The sequence below is a fragment of the Rissa tridactyla genome, chromosome 7 (genome assembly GCF_028500815.1).
Source record: "Rissa tridactyla isolate bRisTri1 chromosome 7, bRisTri1.patW.cur.20221130, whole genome shotgun sequence".
In the NCBI taxonomy this organism is placed as follows: domain Eukaryota; kingdom Metazoa; phylum Chordata; class Aves; order Charadriiformes; family Laridae; genus Rissa; species Rissa tridactyla.
In genome coordinates, this window is record NC_071472.1 from 2,058,529 (window position 1) to 2,074,316 (window position 15,788).

A 15,788-nucleotide genomic window follows, 5' to 3' on the forward strand; every position below is an offset into this window, starting at 1 on the left:
AAGAAAGAAGGAAATGCCTCCGTTATTTGCCTGCCCTCGCCTCCTCCTGGGGCGTCCCGGCAGAAGCCGGCCCCTCCGCCGGCAGCCAGCGCCCGTCGGTAGTTTGTCAGGGCTGCGGCCGGCCGCCGTGAGGCCGTTGCCTCGGCGGCGGCAGGGGGCAGCGTAGCGGCGCGTCGCAGCCAATGGCGGCGCGCCGGCCGCGCGTCGCAGCCAATGGGGCGCGGCGGCGCAGGGAGCGGGCCGCGGCGGGCGGGAAGGCGGAGGGGCGCGGGGGGGAGCTGCGGGGCGGCGCGGCGCCGGCAGCGGCACCTGCGGCGGCGGTGGGCGCGGGAGGCGGCGCCGGGCGGCTGGGGCGTCCGCAGCGCTGAGAGGGCAGGCTCGGCCCCGCCGCCGCACAGGCCTCCGCCGCCGCTCGGGCCCCCCCCTTTCCCCTCCCCCGCGGCGCCTCGCAGCGCCGGTTCCGCACGGAGAGAGGCGCCCGGCGTCAGCGGACCTCCATGTACGACAATTTGTACCTGCATGGATTTGAAGACTCGGAGGCGGTGAGTGCCGCGGCGGGGGTCCCGCGGGGGCGGGGGGGGGGGCCGCAAAACCACCCCGCAGGCTTTGTTACCGGCGGTGGCGTGTGCCACCCGAAGCCCTCCTCCGTTGCATAATTTGGGGGTGAGCGGCGGTATCTGGGGGTCCCGGCAGAGCTTACCCGCTCCTGCCGCCGTTAGGTGCATCGGCGGAGCAGGGAGAACTGCTAATTACACAATACCCGGTGCGCGTTTGCCGAAACAGCAGCAGAAGTTGCCCGGCTGCCATCTGTACGGCACGTCTGCTGGCCACCCGGTCAGCGTGGGCGCCTGTGGTGTGGATGGAGAAAGCAGCGATGCAGGTGCCGGTGGTGGCCAAGGCATCACCGGTGTGACGGTATCATTACTACCCAAAAGAAGCTGGGACAGGCTGGCGTTGTTTGCTGGGAAACGATCTCCCCACCGCCTCCCCCCCAGCCTTGCTGGGAAGCCGGTGACATCTCTCACAAAATGGTTCTCTTGCATTGCGGAGGCCCCCCCCGTTACCGTGGCCAGGGCTTGACGCCCTGATGGATAAGGATAAGAAGTGCTGGCGGTGGCCGTCCGAGCAGTGTTGCGTTCCAGCGGGAGCTGCTCCAGCGGGAGCCCCGTGGGGCAGAATTACTCGGGGCGAGGGAAACTGCCGGGATTGCCGCGGCGATGAACGCGCCGTTCCATATTAAACAGGGATCTGTTACATAAGGCGTTGTGGCCAGCTCGTAAAATACACAGATGATAACATAAAATAGAGTGTACGTCAATGCAGACGTATGTATCGTATGATGTGGTATCCCCAGGAGAATGGACAGGATCCTGTATCGCTTCAGATGAGGCTTTTTTCCTTGCCTGACGATGAGGTTGTATCGGTGTAGGGCTGGGAAGTGTCATCTGTCTACATGTTGCCTCCCGTACCGGCAACTTGTTTTAGCCTCTGTTTATTTCAGAGGGAGAGGAGCCCCAACTGCAGAATTGAAATTAATGCAGTACACCGTGTTGAGAGGAATCCCCTCGTATTTGAATCCTTTAAAACTATGAATTCGTTCAAAACTGTGCTGCTTTAGGTCAATTTAGAAATTCCTGCCTTTTTACTATGCATGTGTTAATTTGTGTTTGGTGTTTTCTCTGACTGCTGCTTACAAGCTGCCATGCCAAGTGCATATGAGTGTGTTGGTTCCTTTAGGGATGTGTTTTAGGATCCAACTGGATGTTTCTGTAAACCAGGCATTTGTAAGGCAAAGCGTGAATTCTTGGGAACTGTTCTCAATCCTGAGTCTGCCTTGTGCTGGTATAATGTCTCTCAGCACAGCATAAATACGCTCTTAAGAAGGCAACTTAAAAGTACAGTAGTGTGGCTAAGAAGGCTAACTTGCTGGATAGTGGTTGCTGTAGAAGAAATGTTTTATCTGTAAAAGCCAGATTTTAAAGTTAAATGTCTAATGGGATTCAAGGGTGCTTCTGAGATGCTTAACTCCATGTATTTCAATAAAGCCCCGCTGATTTCTTCCAAGAACATTATATGGGAAAAGCAGTTTAAGCAGTTTTAATGACAGCAGAAGACCAGAGACCTACCTGTTACACGAGCATCTGTGTTAGGGTTTGTACTGTACGAGTCATGTTAGTAATAGAAGAGAGGAACTAGTCTGTAGTCGTCCACTTCGAAGGACTGGGATGAAGAAGGCATTTCCAGGTTCTTTAATACCCTTAACTAGTTCATGATAATGCTGTTGGCAGCTTTTGTAATTTTGCAGTCTCTCAGTACTTGAGAATGTTTTCGGTAGACTTAAATTCTGGAATCGTGGGAATATATGAGAATCTCAGCTTTCATTAATTAAAAAAAAAAAACCACCCTAACCCAAACCACCAAACCCTAAAAGCAATCTAGATCTCATAGTCATAGGGAGAAGCTAGAGGCTGTAAACCCCAAAGGCTCAGACACAAAGCAGATAAAATTCCCGAAGTGTTTGTTTGCTTTATGCTCCTGAACCATTTGCTTAAAACATTATACTTTATTATTATTTTGAATTCTGACTCATGAATTGAGAATGCCTGCTGAGACAATATTCTGGCAAACAGGTAGCATGATGGGTCATATAAGTATTACTTTCAAGCCCAAGAGAGCCAACGTAATAGAATTAATATAGTGAAAAACAAATCAAGGGTAGAATACTGGTTCCCTGCGGTTAAGAGAAAATAACTGTGAATGTGGAAAGATGAAAGAAAAGGCCTCTGTATTGTTCTGGGGTTTAGGACCTGGAAGGCTTAGCCCAGATGTAGTGCTGAGGTGAACTGAAGGAGCTGCGAGCTTGTATACTCTATGTGCTCTTTCATTCCCTGAAGCACAGGGAGATGTGATCGAGGACTTGTGCTACTTGCAATGCTTCTAGCATAAAATAAACCATATCAAGATGAGACATTCTAGTACAGCAGCATCTTCCTAAAGTAGGTATTTGCCCTTATAAAACCCATACAGTCTAATACGGCAACAAATAAAAGCTAACAAATCATTGTATTTTTTACCCTAGTTCTCATTATTTTGTGTGTGCACAATGTCCACACTGCGTTTTCTCTGAAGGAAATCCTGGTGTGTGTCCGAAGCAGCCGGAAACCTTTACAACCTGGTGGACTAGCGATGTTGACTCAGAAGGTTTGTCTCAGCCTCCAGCTCGGAAGGCAGCCACTCCAGAGCGAGCCAAAGCGTGCAGCTGCAGAGCGTGCTTTAGGCACGCTCCCAGGCAGGATTTGTGCAGAGATGTGGTGGGAGCTGAAGCTGTGCCTAGCTCTACTGGTAGGGCCAAAAGGAACGTCCACTCACCCTCCTTTCTCGGGGTTTGTCCCTGCAACATAAAGAGAGTAGCTAGAGGGCTGGGTTTACCACGGCGAATCTGTCCCTTGTCGATGAAAGCAGTGAGAAGAGCAGCCGTGGTGATCAAGGGTTAACCTTTGTCGATCTTCACTGGACTGAGAGAGATGTGTGTTGCTGAGTGCCTCTGAAGTGCTTCAAGCTAACCTAGTGGTGTTACAGTTAGAAATCAGCTGAATGGCACACTGACTTCAAATATCCGTGGTGACTTTTTTCAGAAATAAAACTGTACCTAAGTCCCGTGTGTACATTTTAACTTGCATTGGAGGAAAAGGGGAACCATCGGTGTACGACACTTACACAGAGTAAACGTGCTCACTGTTGGAAAGGTACTGTGAAGTTACAACACTTAAAAGACAGAGATGCTGAGGTATGTGCTGAATTTATACCTAGTCTCTTCTGGTAGATAATACGCAGGTTAAGTGATCAGAGAACACTCTAGGAGAAGGGTGCAGGTGAAATTTTCCTGTTAAAACTAGGAACAAACATGACATTTTTTAACAAGGAAAAGATAAATACATGATTTCTTGTAATTGAAGATATTATTATAGAGTGTTTGAATGTGTGCGTTTATATATGCAAAAATACATATTTTTATTTATGTATATATAAAGAAATGGGTTGAGTGCGTGCATGGGTATTACAATCCATTACCAGCTGTGATGATTAATGTGAAGTAGATGATGCACTAGCTAGTGTGAGGCTTTTTGGAGGAGGAAAATTACATTGTTGAAGCTAAAAAAAAACCTACCAGCGATTGTAGACAAAAACTAGTTGCCATGTTGAGGAAAAGAGGTGCAGAGATATGGAAGCAAACAACTTTTGCAGGCACAAGTGTCCTTGTAATGAACACAGACTTTCAGGTCATGGAAGGTGCGTGACCATAGAGAGAAACATCTTCCCAGTGAATGTTTTTGCCTTGTTTGTTGCCCTTCCCTTTGATTTTGAGGGTCTTTTTTTGGTGCGTTGGGTAGTTCTAGGTTACCCTTTTGGGAGTAAGGGCTTGTTTGCCTTGTAGGGAAACGTCTCACATTCTTGATAAGAGGAGAATAGGACATAAACCCCCATCAGCACAGGGGGCTTAAGACGGTGAGGTCCATTGGGTAAACAGATAATACTGTTTTACCTTTACAGTTGTGAACTAGCAGGTGTGTGTCTGTTTACGGTGGGGAAAGATGTAACTGCTGCTTGACACATCAGTCCGGAATTTCCCGGTGCTCTTTGGTTTCAGGAAAGACTCCATCTTTTTCAGAAACAAGCTTCAATGAAACTTTCCCATAAGAAATAGCATTTTCTGTAAAATTACATTTTCCATTAAAACAGCATTTCATTGAAAAATTCTCTCCAGGGGTTAGCAACAAGTAGCCTCTAATGCAGAGTCCTTCCCAGCCGCAGTAAACGATCGGGAATGACACCCGCTGCAATAAGTGTCACCCTCTTTGCACCTGTGGCACTATCAGACCGGTCCCTTTTAGATTGTTTGTTTATACCTCCAAAGCGCTCATTTCAGAGCAACACCTGAGCATGTGAAATGGCTTTCCTCACTTCTCACAAGGTGTAAGTTTAAGGCTTGTCAACACGTGAGAGGCTTTATCTTGTGCACTCGAATGGGTTATGGGGGCTGTTGGGAATAGCTGCCTTTGGGTAGGTGCTTGGTTTGGCATCAGGAGAAAGAGCAGAGAGCGAGCGAGGGGTGGCCTGGCAGGGGATTAGCAAGGGGCTGCTGTTGGCAGGGCTGGAAGCCGGCTTGGGCGAGAAGCCCCTCTTGTACGGCCATGGTGGTGGTGAGGGTGCTGCATGGTGTCACCGCTCAGTGTGAGCCGGTGACAGACTGCAGCGCTCCCTCCACATGCCTTTCTGATTAATAATGCCAGCGTTTCCCATTCAGGTCATTGTCTTCCTCCCTGTCCTCAAGTCATTTAAGATGGCATTTAATTTGTGCCTTCGTCTTCTGACTGTCTTTTTGGTAGGGAAGTTCATATTTAAATATTGATTGGATTTCTTTGTGGTACCTCTCTGATGTCTAAAGGAGGAGAAAAGGTGGTCTTTCCTTGCCCTACACATCTCTGTTGTAGTAGGTCCTTTTTCTTAACTGCTTTTACCTGTTTGCTTTTTCTCCAGAGTAGTCTCCATCTCCAAAGCTGTATATACACCTTCTTTTCTTGACTTCTTAGCCTTTTGGCCTGCATCTAACCCTGCTTTGGTTTCCCTCAGGCTCTTCTCATCCCTGCATCCACAGCCTGCCTCCTGCTGCTGGTGCTAGAGGGGCTCTCAGTACACCAGAGAAGCAGGGCTTTTTCTTTACTGGTTTGTAAGCCAGGATGTGTCAACCAAAGGTACCATGTGAGCTCAAACTCTATCACCAAGAATTAGATAAACACTTACAGTGGGATTTGTACCCGGATCCACAAAAGCAAGTCCTTTGGTGTTTATAGGAACTGAACACTGGTGAGACTGACCCTGGTAGCTAATGTTCAGAGTATGCCATAAAAAAGGCAGTATAAGGGCTGCATATGCAGGTGCTTAGACTCTGTAGCAGTTTCTACAGCCCTGTAGAATCTCCCTGGAACATCAGGGCTGTAGCAGGGAGTTGGGAAACTGTGGCTGGCAGTGCGATGTATAGCATCTCAATACAGCATATAGCATTATCATATTGGCAGTGTGTGCGGTGGTAGGTCTGAGTTTCATCTGCAGTGTTAATGGCTTTAGGTCACACATTAGGGTAGAAGGCTCTGCTTGGAGCCATGCCAGCCTGTTGTTAACCAGCGGTACAAACTGTGGTATTACTGCAACTTGGTGACATCATGTGTACGCTACTGGAGCCAGAAAGGAGACTGCTTGATGCAGGGCAACAGCACTGGGACTTCATTCCACTATGCCATAGTTCGATGTGACATCTGTGTAAAAACCATGCTGACGTGTAGGTTTTGTCTCCAGTTACTGCATATAATTCTAGAGAAAGCATTGCTGAGAATTTTTAGGGAAGAGATGATGGGAATAGTAGGAAAATACATTTTATTCACCATGCAAATGGTCAGTGTCAGTGTTTTGAGGACAGTGTACTCCACTCCCTTTCTCCAGTTGCGTGACATTACTCCTCACAGCAGTCATTCTTTCTGTTGCTAGTGTGCACTTTTTCTCATGGCAACTGAGACAAGAAGATCTGGATGCTGCTCAAGTAGAAAAACATGATTATAGAAGCATAAACCTGGGTAGGGAAGTTCATATTCAGATATTGATTGGATTTCTGTATGGTCCCTCTCTGATCTCTGAAGGAGAAGGAAAGGTGGTCTTTGCTTGCTCTGTACATCTTATCAGTTGTCATAGGTTGAGAATAAGAAATAAATAAAATGTGTATTTAGAAGTGTTCTTCATCCTGTCTCTTTGGTGATTATACTACAAAACTCTTCCAGTTAGTGTAAGTTTAAAGACTTGTTGCATTCTGTTGAGTTGTAAACGGTTTTGCAGTATTGCTTGTGGTAAGCGTAGATCCATGCAGAAGTTGCAGCCCAAAACATCAGTCTGCTGCTCACACAGCAAATATATTTAATCTGATTTCTTACCTCTGTCAAGGGGAGAGGTGCCGGACAGGCTGTCCTGGGAAGGGGCAATGCCCACAGAGCACGTACGCTGGGGCTGCACTCTCAGCCGTTCTTTTGCACTTGCTTCTGAAGTTCATTCTCTGTGCCTGCAGAGATTGTCCTCTCTTTCTGCTGTCCCACAGCCAGTTATTGTAGTGAGTTTTCTAATACCTGAGCCATTTTATAGAACGTCTTTGTACAACGTGCAGCTGAGACTAAGCAGAAGGCTTCACACATCTGTCAAACAAAACCTGGGGCTTTCAGTGGGGTTAGAAGGGTGTCAGTGGTTATTGGGTACATCATTTCCACAGGTCCCTTCTGAAATCTTCAAGCTGAAGATTGAAAGTCGGTAGTCTGCATCTGATTGTCATTTTATATGGCTTGATGGATTTTGCAGGCAGGGATGAAAACTGCTAGTGAGAGTCAATGCATTTCTCTTTTTTCCAGCGTGCTTGCCAGCAGGATTCTCTGGTAGTGGAAAGCCTGGTGATACACACTCTCTTTACAGTGCGCAGAGGAGTTTTCATACTTGCAAAATCTTTGTTTGGTTTATAGGTAACATTAGTTTTAGGGTAAGACTGCACAGGGAACGTGCTGAGTACCCGGCTGTACAGACCGTCTGTGAGACGTTGAGCTTTCCTCATGGTTGGTGACACGAAGGGAAGTGAGATGGAGCCTGCTGAAGTCGTCCTTCTTTGGAAGGTCTACTTTTATAAAACAGCGGCTGGGTGGTCTTGTAAGACCCTCAGTTGTGGGGCTGATTATCAGTAGGAGGCAACTAGATTTCCTTTCTGTTACTCCTCAGAGAGGCCGCGGATGCGTCTGTGAACTGAGAAAACAGTGCCTGCAGTGCCTTTCGTTTGTTGATGGCCCTTGGCTTCTCTTCAGGCATAGCTGTTCTTTGTTTCTCTGTTTGAATTAGTTAAGTTTCCTCATGTTTAATCCAAAAAGGATGAGTAATGTCAGGACCTACTCATTGCAGGATCGCTTGCCTAACTGCTACCAGTTATTGACTTGCTCTTTGTTTATGTAGGATTTTTAGTTTCAAGTGTGCACTAATGTCTTGGCTGGGAACATATTCGATAATTTCTGATAAAAAGAGATTATCTTCTGCCCCTTAAGTTTTCCGAATTCTCGTTGAGATTTGGCTTTTACATGGTCAAAGCGTTTGTGCATTTTTGACAGTTTCAAATCTGTTTTCATTTCCATTAGTTCTTAATAGATTCCCTTGACTAATGAATCATCATGTGCCTAACGTTTCTCTTTATGCAAAAGGGCTGTCTGACAGGGGTTGGGAAGCTAGCTTCTTTTCTGTTTTGGGGTTTGCTTCGATGTTTTTGAGTAGGTTTTTCCTACTAAAATGTCCAAAGTCCTAGTACTGCTACAACGTTAGCTATTCTTACTACATCTAATGTTTTGTGCTCGCGTGAAAATGGTTTTCTAACTGACTCAGATCTTCTGTTTGTTAAATGTAATATTGTGATTTGATAGTATGGTAGTCAAATAAAACTTTCAGTAAGAATCATAAATAATTTTAATAAATTACTACCTGCTGTTTCCAAAGAGGTACTTTTTTTCAGCAAAATACATTAAAATGTAAAAAAAAAAAAAAAAAGCCAAGTCATCTAAAAAAAAGAAACATAATGAAGAATAGCTAACAGCATGTTTTCCATTTCAGCTGCAAGTAGGAGCTCACCTGATTGGGATGGTGCGTGTTTAGAATATTGTTTGTTCATACGAAGGACTAAAGCGTGTAATAAACTATAGCTTTACTTCTGCTTTTGGATTCCTTCTGGTGAACTCTTGAATGACGGCGGAGCGCAGCTGAAATGACAAGGGCTTCTCGCAAACCTGCTGATCCTGGACTGCAGGTTGCTTTAAACGTTTCCCAGTGCTTAAGAAAGTGCTACTGTCTTTAGGAAGTGTTAACAGCTCCCCCTGGGCTCAAGGGCATCTCAGGGAGGAACATGGCTCTTGGTGCTGAAGGAACACATCATAGGAATAATAAATAACAAGGGGAGAAGCTTAACCTAGGCTTTGTTGATGTCACGGCTTGCTTCCGTATCTCCCTAGAGCATGTCCTGCTTGTGAGATACTGAGCCGTTAGATGTTTTTCCACTGAGTACGCATTAACAGAGAGAGTAGAGCCTGGTTTTGAAAATCAGCAACTTGAACGAATGCAGATGACTTTACAAACAGGACAAGCCTGACAACTGTTCACGGTCATTTGGAATCCAGTAATTAATTTCAAAAAGTCATTTAGCTGGCTGAATGCTGAGTTCTGTAGAGGTTGCAGGTGGTGTCAAGATTTGCTTGCAGACTTCTGTCAGATCCTGGTTTGTATTTTTCGGCAGTGCTTTGTTGCTGGTTTTCATGCCAACAGTGAACTGTTTTCAGTTCTTGAGTGTCTCATTTTGCCCTGTCCCTTCCTTCTTCTCATGTCTTCAACATGTACTTAATGTTCAGGTGCAGTATTGCCACACGGAGCACAGTGAGGAGGTTAAAGCCTGATAACAGGCATGGGCTCGGCTTTGCCCAGGTAGTTTCCCTCTTTCAGGAGAGGTCCATCGCTAGCGGGAATCTTAGTTCTCTTCACTCATGACATCTTTCAGGTCATGGACCTGTGCATGCCAAATGAATTTCGCTGCCTGCCAGTCACTCCTGATGTTACATCTATGTATGAAACTCTTCGTGAGTGTGGCTTAGAGGGAACTTTTCATTATTTGCTGAAGAAAAGAAAAATGGGACTGGAGCTCCCATGCCCCATTAAAGCTTACTGGCTCATGTGGTTTGTGCCCATCTTTCTCTGTGTTACTGGGCATCAGAAGGGAGTTCTCCTCTGGAAAAAGACACAGGAGAGCAAATCTTGAAAAATGAGAGGCGATGTGGACAGCTGGGTGGGTTAGAGAGAGCGGTAGGCAGTGTAGGTTGGCATGTGCCAAATAACTTCGGGGCCTCCTCTTCCTCTCTCCTGCATCTTTCATTACCTTCCCTTCCTCTAAGGTTCTGGCTTCCCTTCAGTTGGCTCACTTCCTAACATACTCCCTTTGAACAGATGATGGGTTTGTGTCTATATATACACATACATATGTGTATATACATACATATGTATATATGGGGGGTTGGGCTCAGGAGGTCCCTTCCAACCTCAGCTGTTCAGTTACTCTATGAGAACTGAAGGACTTTCAGAGCAGAAAGGGAGGCAAGAAGCCAGGGGAGGTCTCTCCAACTGCAAGTTCTGATGCCTCTGTCTTTTGCCCACCTATCTATCTTTGTCTATCCCATGGCGCTGATCAAGAAAACTTGATTTTTGATTTGGAGGACCACCCGTATGTCCAGAGTCAGCCAAGCATTTCCACCCGGCACAGAGAGCTGGAGGAAGCCAGTGGTGCCTGATTCTGTGCATGTACAGCACAGGATGTAAATCTGCATTTTCTGTTTTCTCTCTAAAGCCAGCCTTGTCAGAAAGAGTACCAAGTGATTTGAGGAAAGAGCTCAGAAGAAGCAATGGTGGGCTGCAGGGTCTGCTCCGCTCCTCAGGGCTGTGAGGGTTTTAGTTTTCACAAGGGCATTAAAAGCAAGAAAATCCTGGGGGAGGGGGACAAGGGGCTGCTCTTCTGTTTTGTTTTGGGTTTGTTTTTTTTTTCCTAAAAAGACAGGTAGTCCAAAGGCTATATAATTTACAGAGATGGAGCTATTTGGTTGTGCTGTTTCACCAGCATGGGGAATGCAGCCTGGCAGTGATTTGATTTATTACAGCAACGTGGAAGAAATCATGAGGAAAAAATACTCCCTATCATCTTGCTGAGTACTGAAGTGGTGAAGTGTGTGTTCGAACGAGCTGCTAACACTTCATATAAAACTTCACAAGCCTTTCTATTTTGAGAGAATTCTGCTTATACCAAATATATTTTCTTTGTGAGTCCTCTCTTATTTTCTTTTTTTTTTCGCTGTGCTGGGACATTTCCCTGCAAATCGACTCTCTGTCTGCTCAGCTCACTTGTGCTTCCTGCTCCCTCCCGTGGGCTGTTTGTCCTTGGTGCAGTGGCATCACAGTTTAGTGATTACATTATCATAAACATCATGTTTTCTTTGAAAATGCATTGCTGTCGATGCTGTACTACATGCTCTTGGTGTGTATGAGGCTGGAAGATTTGTTTTTTTTAACAGCTGTGTCCATTATGGCCATAAACGAGCCCTCTGCACCTCTCGCCCCCATGGGACGAGGTATAGAGTGAGGTGGCCAACGCATCCTCCCCATCCCCCTTCCTGCTCGGGTAGCTGGGTACAACCTGAAAACCTCTGGCTTATTAGTTCAAACTAAACTTTTTCAAAACTTTTCATCTTTTAATCTCTTATTATAAGAACATAATAAAATCATGTTTCTAATGGTTACCCCCCTATTCTGCTTCTTTAAACTTCTCCTTTCCATGCGGGACTTCTTGACAATATTTTTAAGCCATGTTCCTTGTGTGATTGGTGTATCTCCCTTTTGCCTGGGAAAAAGGTGTATTTTGACAAATCATCAATTAATCTCTGCTAAGATATATAGGTCATGAGATACCCCAATAAAATTTTATTTTCCAAAACAATCAGTGGTGATCTCATCAGGTTCTGACCAAACAAGCCCCAGAATCATTCTTGGGCAGAGAGTTTCAATTATGACCAATGCAAAGCAAATCTCACCGAGTTAAAAAAAAAATCTGGTGGCAGCTCGCCCTGCCTTTGTCAGCAAAGGCTGCTGCTGGGTGTGACCTAGCAGCAGCTCCTGGCACCGAGGGCTCTGGCCTAAACGGCACGATGAAAGCTCAAGAATAAACCCGTCACACTCCAGGAATGATAGATACCACAGAAATATGTCTCCAGGTGACGCCAAGCTAGGAAAAGAAGTACCCGTGATTCAGCAGGCTGTGATGGCGCTCATCCTGCCTCCACCAAAGCAGTCCTTGCTGCTGACTCAACCTCGATTCATCAAAGGTTTGTCCAGTTTGGGAATGCAACTAAGCTACCAGCATGAGCATGATCTGCAGCATCACGTGTGACTCACTACCTCCTGGTGTCCGCTCTCCCTGCTGATGTGCAGAAAACAGTCTGTATCGGTGGCTGCTGCTGCCCATGGACTTGGCTGAGGTGTCAGCTGCTCTGTCGGGTCTGGTGCTGGGACCAATGTACAGAGGATCAGACCCTCCCCTACGACATTCCAGTTCAGCCTTGGAGAACTGGTCTTCACATGTGCTGAAAAAAGCTTCAGGCCCTGGGAAAAAGGCCTCTCCATCACTGTTTTCATGCCTGAGTACCAGAATGAGCCAGATCTGGAGGACGTGCAAGTTCCCTTACTAGTGAGGATCTCTTCTTTGTCCTGCGCCATCGCTGTGGGACTGAACGCTATTTCAGGATTTCCAGGCAAAGACTGCCAAGACCCAGAGATGGGACATGGCGTGTTCTTAACATGCCTCTCCGGCCTCCCGGCCAGCCAGGACTACCTTCTGGGCTACTGAAAGACTGACCTAGCCAGAAGCCAGCAAGTGGCAAGCACTAACTGCAGTAGGTCAGTGCCAAAAGGAGAGTAAACACGCGGGTGTGTGGTAGTCTCTTTACCTTTCAGATGTCTTGACCAACTTGTTCATCTTAGATTATTTTTATTTTTTGCAAAAAAAAAAAAAAAATCTCACCTCACTGGGGGTCTTGTTCTTCAAGCAAAATGACCTTACTGATATGCTGTTGTAATAAAGTGTACTTACTGAAGTGTCTGTTTAAAAAAAAGTGGGCAAAATTATTTCTAAGTGTATCTGTTTTCAAAGCTTCTGATGAGATATGAGAAGTAGCTTTATCCCCAGTGTAGTGCTTATTCTAGTTAAAATGTTCTCAAGACCTTCTTGTACCCCATAAAACAGGAATATTGGAACTTTGCACTTTTAATCGATCTCTTATTAGAAAATGACCAGGATATTGACAGGTGGAAAACCAGACAAATGACTTACACTTTGCCTCCCTACATTTTTCCATGCTAATTTCAGTTGTCTGTTATTTTTTGCTTACTGTCCTAAAGAGCAGAGCAGTAGGAAGTGTTTTAGTACACTGTTGAATAGCTTTTGTGTTACACCCTGGAGTGGATTCATTTCAGGAATGCGTTAAGTAATCTTTCCCTTTAATAGATTAGGTCTACTATATGTAAACATACAGTATGAGTGGGAGTGTAAGAGAGGAAAAGAGTCACAGACTGGAATATTTCCTCTTATACATTTAAAATTCATAGTGTGCTGGTGGATACATAGAAATTGTTTTGCTGAATGGAATTAAGAAGTTGACTTAGGCTTTGAAACTTGCCATTGAATGTCATTTCTAGTGCTGATGTGCCACTAGTTCTAATTGTGCTGAAGACGTTTTATCTATTATAATATTTAAGAACCGTGTTAAATTTTTAGCTTCACTGCTCGGTTCTGAATATATCACATATGAATGTTTCCTTTTGGTTGGCTTAGAATCAGATTTGTAGTTTTCCATTTCATAGTAAAACCTTTCCATCTTATTTTTAAAGAGAGGTGTCCCATAGCACCCTCCCAGCTCATGCAGTTGCTGTGTAGGCTTATGTTGGGCAGGAATTTGTACTCAGGGGTTTGACTGATAGAGCCTCCAGCCCCCGAGAAAGCAGTTTCCCTGTTACTGGTCTGTCTCTGTTCTTGATGTGTTTGGCTCCTCTTCTTGTTCTTTCTGAGCCTCTTGTTTTCCAATATCATTTTTTTGAGAAAGGGAGGTTGCGGCTGGTGCTGTGTGGACTCTGCAGGTAGAACTGCACCAGCGTGGGAGAAGTGTTCAACTGACAACTTCAAAGTTACGTGTATTTCAGTGTATTTCATGTGTAATGAAATACATCAAAAAGTATGAAGCTGTGCTTCATGAAAAAGGTGTGATGCCTCCCAGTGACTGGACTATATACATTTGGAAGACAGGAAAAAAAAAAAAAGAATTTGCATACGACTGAAAAAAAAACACTTGCAGGATGAGAGTTTTGCTGAAGATGTTGCTACTAGTTAAGAGTGGTCCAGAAAAAGATTACTACATCAAATATTTCCTTGTGTGTACAGTTCTAAGTTCAAAATACTCAGGTTGATCTCTAACCATTGGTTTTATACATTTTAAGACCATAACGTCTTGGGCCTTTGACTGCGTCAGGCCAAGTGTGTCCCTGGTATCAACCAAGTTTAAAGTTCCAAGGGATATCTAAGGGATGATTGTGACAGTCATTTTAATGTGTAATATGCTCAGTAATAATATCTATTTCTAAGATTCTTGGATGTAAAACACAAAAACATTGTACTTCCGTAGACTTTTTGTTGTCTGCAGGAGGAAGCTTCTGTTTGTAAGGTTTCTTACTCTGGTTCTTGGCCTGCAAGTGATAGCTGCTAAGTGGGAAAATGCATTGAAAGGAATGTAACTTTGCACAGCTATTTTGTGTCTTCCTTCATAAGCAAGCATTTAATTTATGAAAAATGAGTGAGGTCTGTTTGGCATCAGAATTGAATATTTTACATTCCTCAATAACAACAAAAAAATATGAAGCTAGGCTAACTTTCTTCTGGATGGTCTGATCTCTTACAGATAAAGAAATTCTAGTCTGTATCCTCAGAATAACAACAACGATGTAAATAAATAAAAACACTGCAGTGTTGTTTTGCTGAAAACTGATCTGTGAAGAGCTATGTCCGAAGTCGTTACAGCCTGCTTTTCAGGCTGATTTTGCTGAACGTTTGCAAACCTGTCTGGCCTAAGTAGAAATTACACGTGCCCGTTAACTCTGAAATTCGGAGCCAGAACTGAACTGAGGGATAAAATCAAGACGAGAGCCTAGGTTTCAGTGAAGCTAGACTAATGTATTTCAGGGAAGTGCAGCCCAAAAGTCCCAATTCCTGCTCATCTTTTCCAGCCATTAAATAATTCCTCCCTTCGGTTGTATTGCCTCTTAACCCAAGTGCAGTTGCTGTATTACTTACACACAAAAAAGCTTCTTCGCGGCAGCTGGAGGATTAACCAGCTTTCCCCCATCAAACCGGTTCAGGAAGGAAATGAGCAAAGTGGTTTCCCAAGCGGCTGCCTGCCTGGCTGGGTACATGCTGCAGTCTCTGGAGATCCTAGAGGCATTCGGCGTTGTTTGGTTTTTTTGCTTTCATTTTATTTTGCTCCTTTCTCCTAGAGCAAGTCGCTCTCTGCCTTTGCTCTGAATTGCAGCGGTGCTGCTGAGACAGAGCCTGGCTGCGAGAGGTTCTGCCCGAGGGAGCTACGGCTGCCAGGAAGAGCGGGACGGATCCTGCTCTTCTCCGCTTTTCTCTCTTTCAGCAGCTGCTGTTATCGTTCCTCAAGTCTGATCGCAGGGAAATGGCCAAAACTGGCGGTTGACCATCCCACTGGTCACTGCTTCAGGATGATGGAGTAGGGGAAAGGAAGAGGAATCACTCCTCCCTAAGGCTCAGCCCTTTTTTTGTCCTCTTGCTTATTTCTTCAGCTTGCTGAAAGGAGGGTGTAGCTAGGAGGGGGTCAGTCTCTTCTTGCAAGTAACAAGCGATAGGACAAGAGGAAATGGCCTCAAGTTGTGCCAGAGGAGGTTTGGGATGGATATTAGGAAACATTTCTTCACCGGAAGGGCTGTCAAGCATTGGAAGAGGCTGCCCAGGGCAGTGGTGGAGTCGCCATCCCTGGAGGTGTTTAAAAGCTGGGCAGACGTGGTGCTGGGGGACATGGGGTGGTGGGGGTTTGGGCAGTGCTGGGTTAATAGTTGGACTCGACAATCTTAAA

General features: G+C 45.4%; 1 protein-coding gene across 6 annotated transcripts in view; it reads left to right on the top strand.

Moving 5' to 3' along the window:
- Positions 1-419: 419 nt before the first annotated feature.
- CACNB4 (calcium voltage-gated channel auxiliary subunit beta 4) overlaps positions 420-15,788 on the top strand; it is a 61,790-nt gene continuing 46,421 nt past the window's right edge. For all 6 annotated transcript variants that reach the window (XR_008467631.1, XR_008467630.1, XR_008467632.1 and 3 more), the window contains exon 1: positions 420-542. Coding sequence is in view for 3 of the 6 variants with exons in the window: in XM_054208274.1 (XP_054064249.1) it covers positions 498-542 (45 nt within the window). In the remaining 3 variants the exon portion in view is untranslated. The remainder of the gene's footprint in view (positions 543-15,788) is intronic.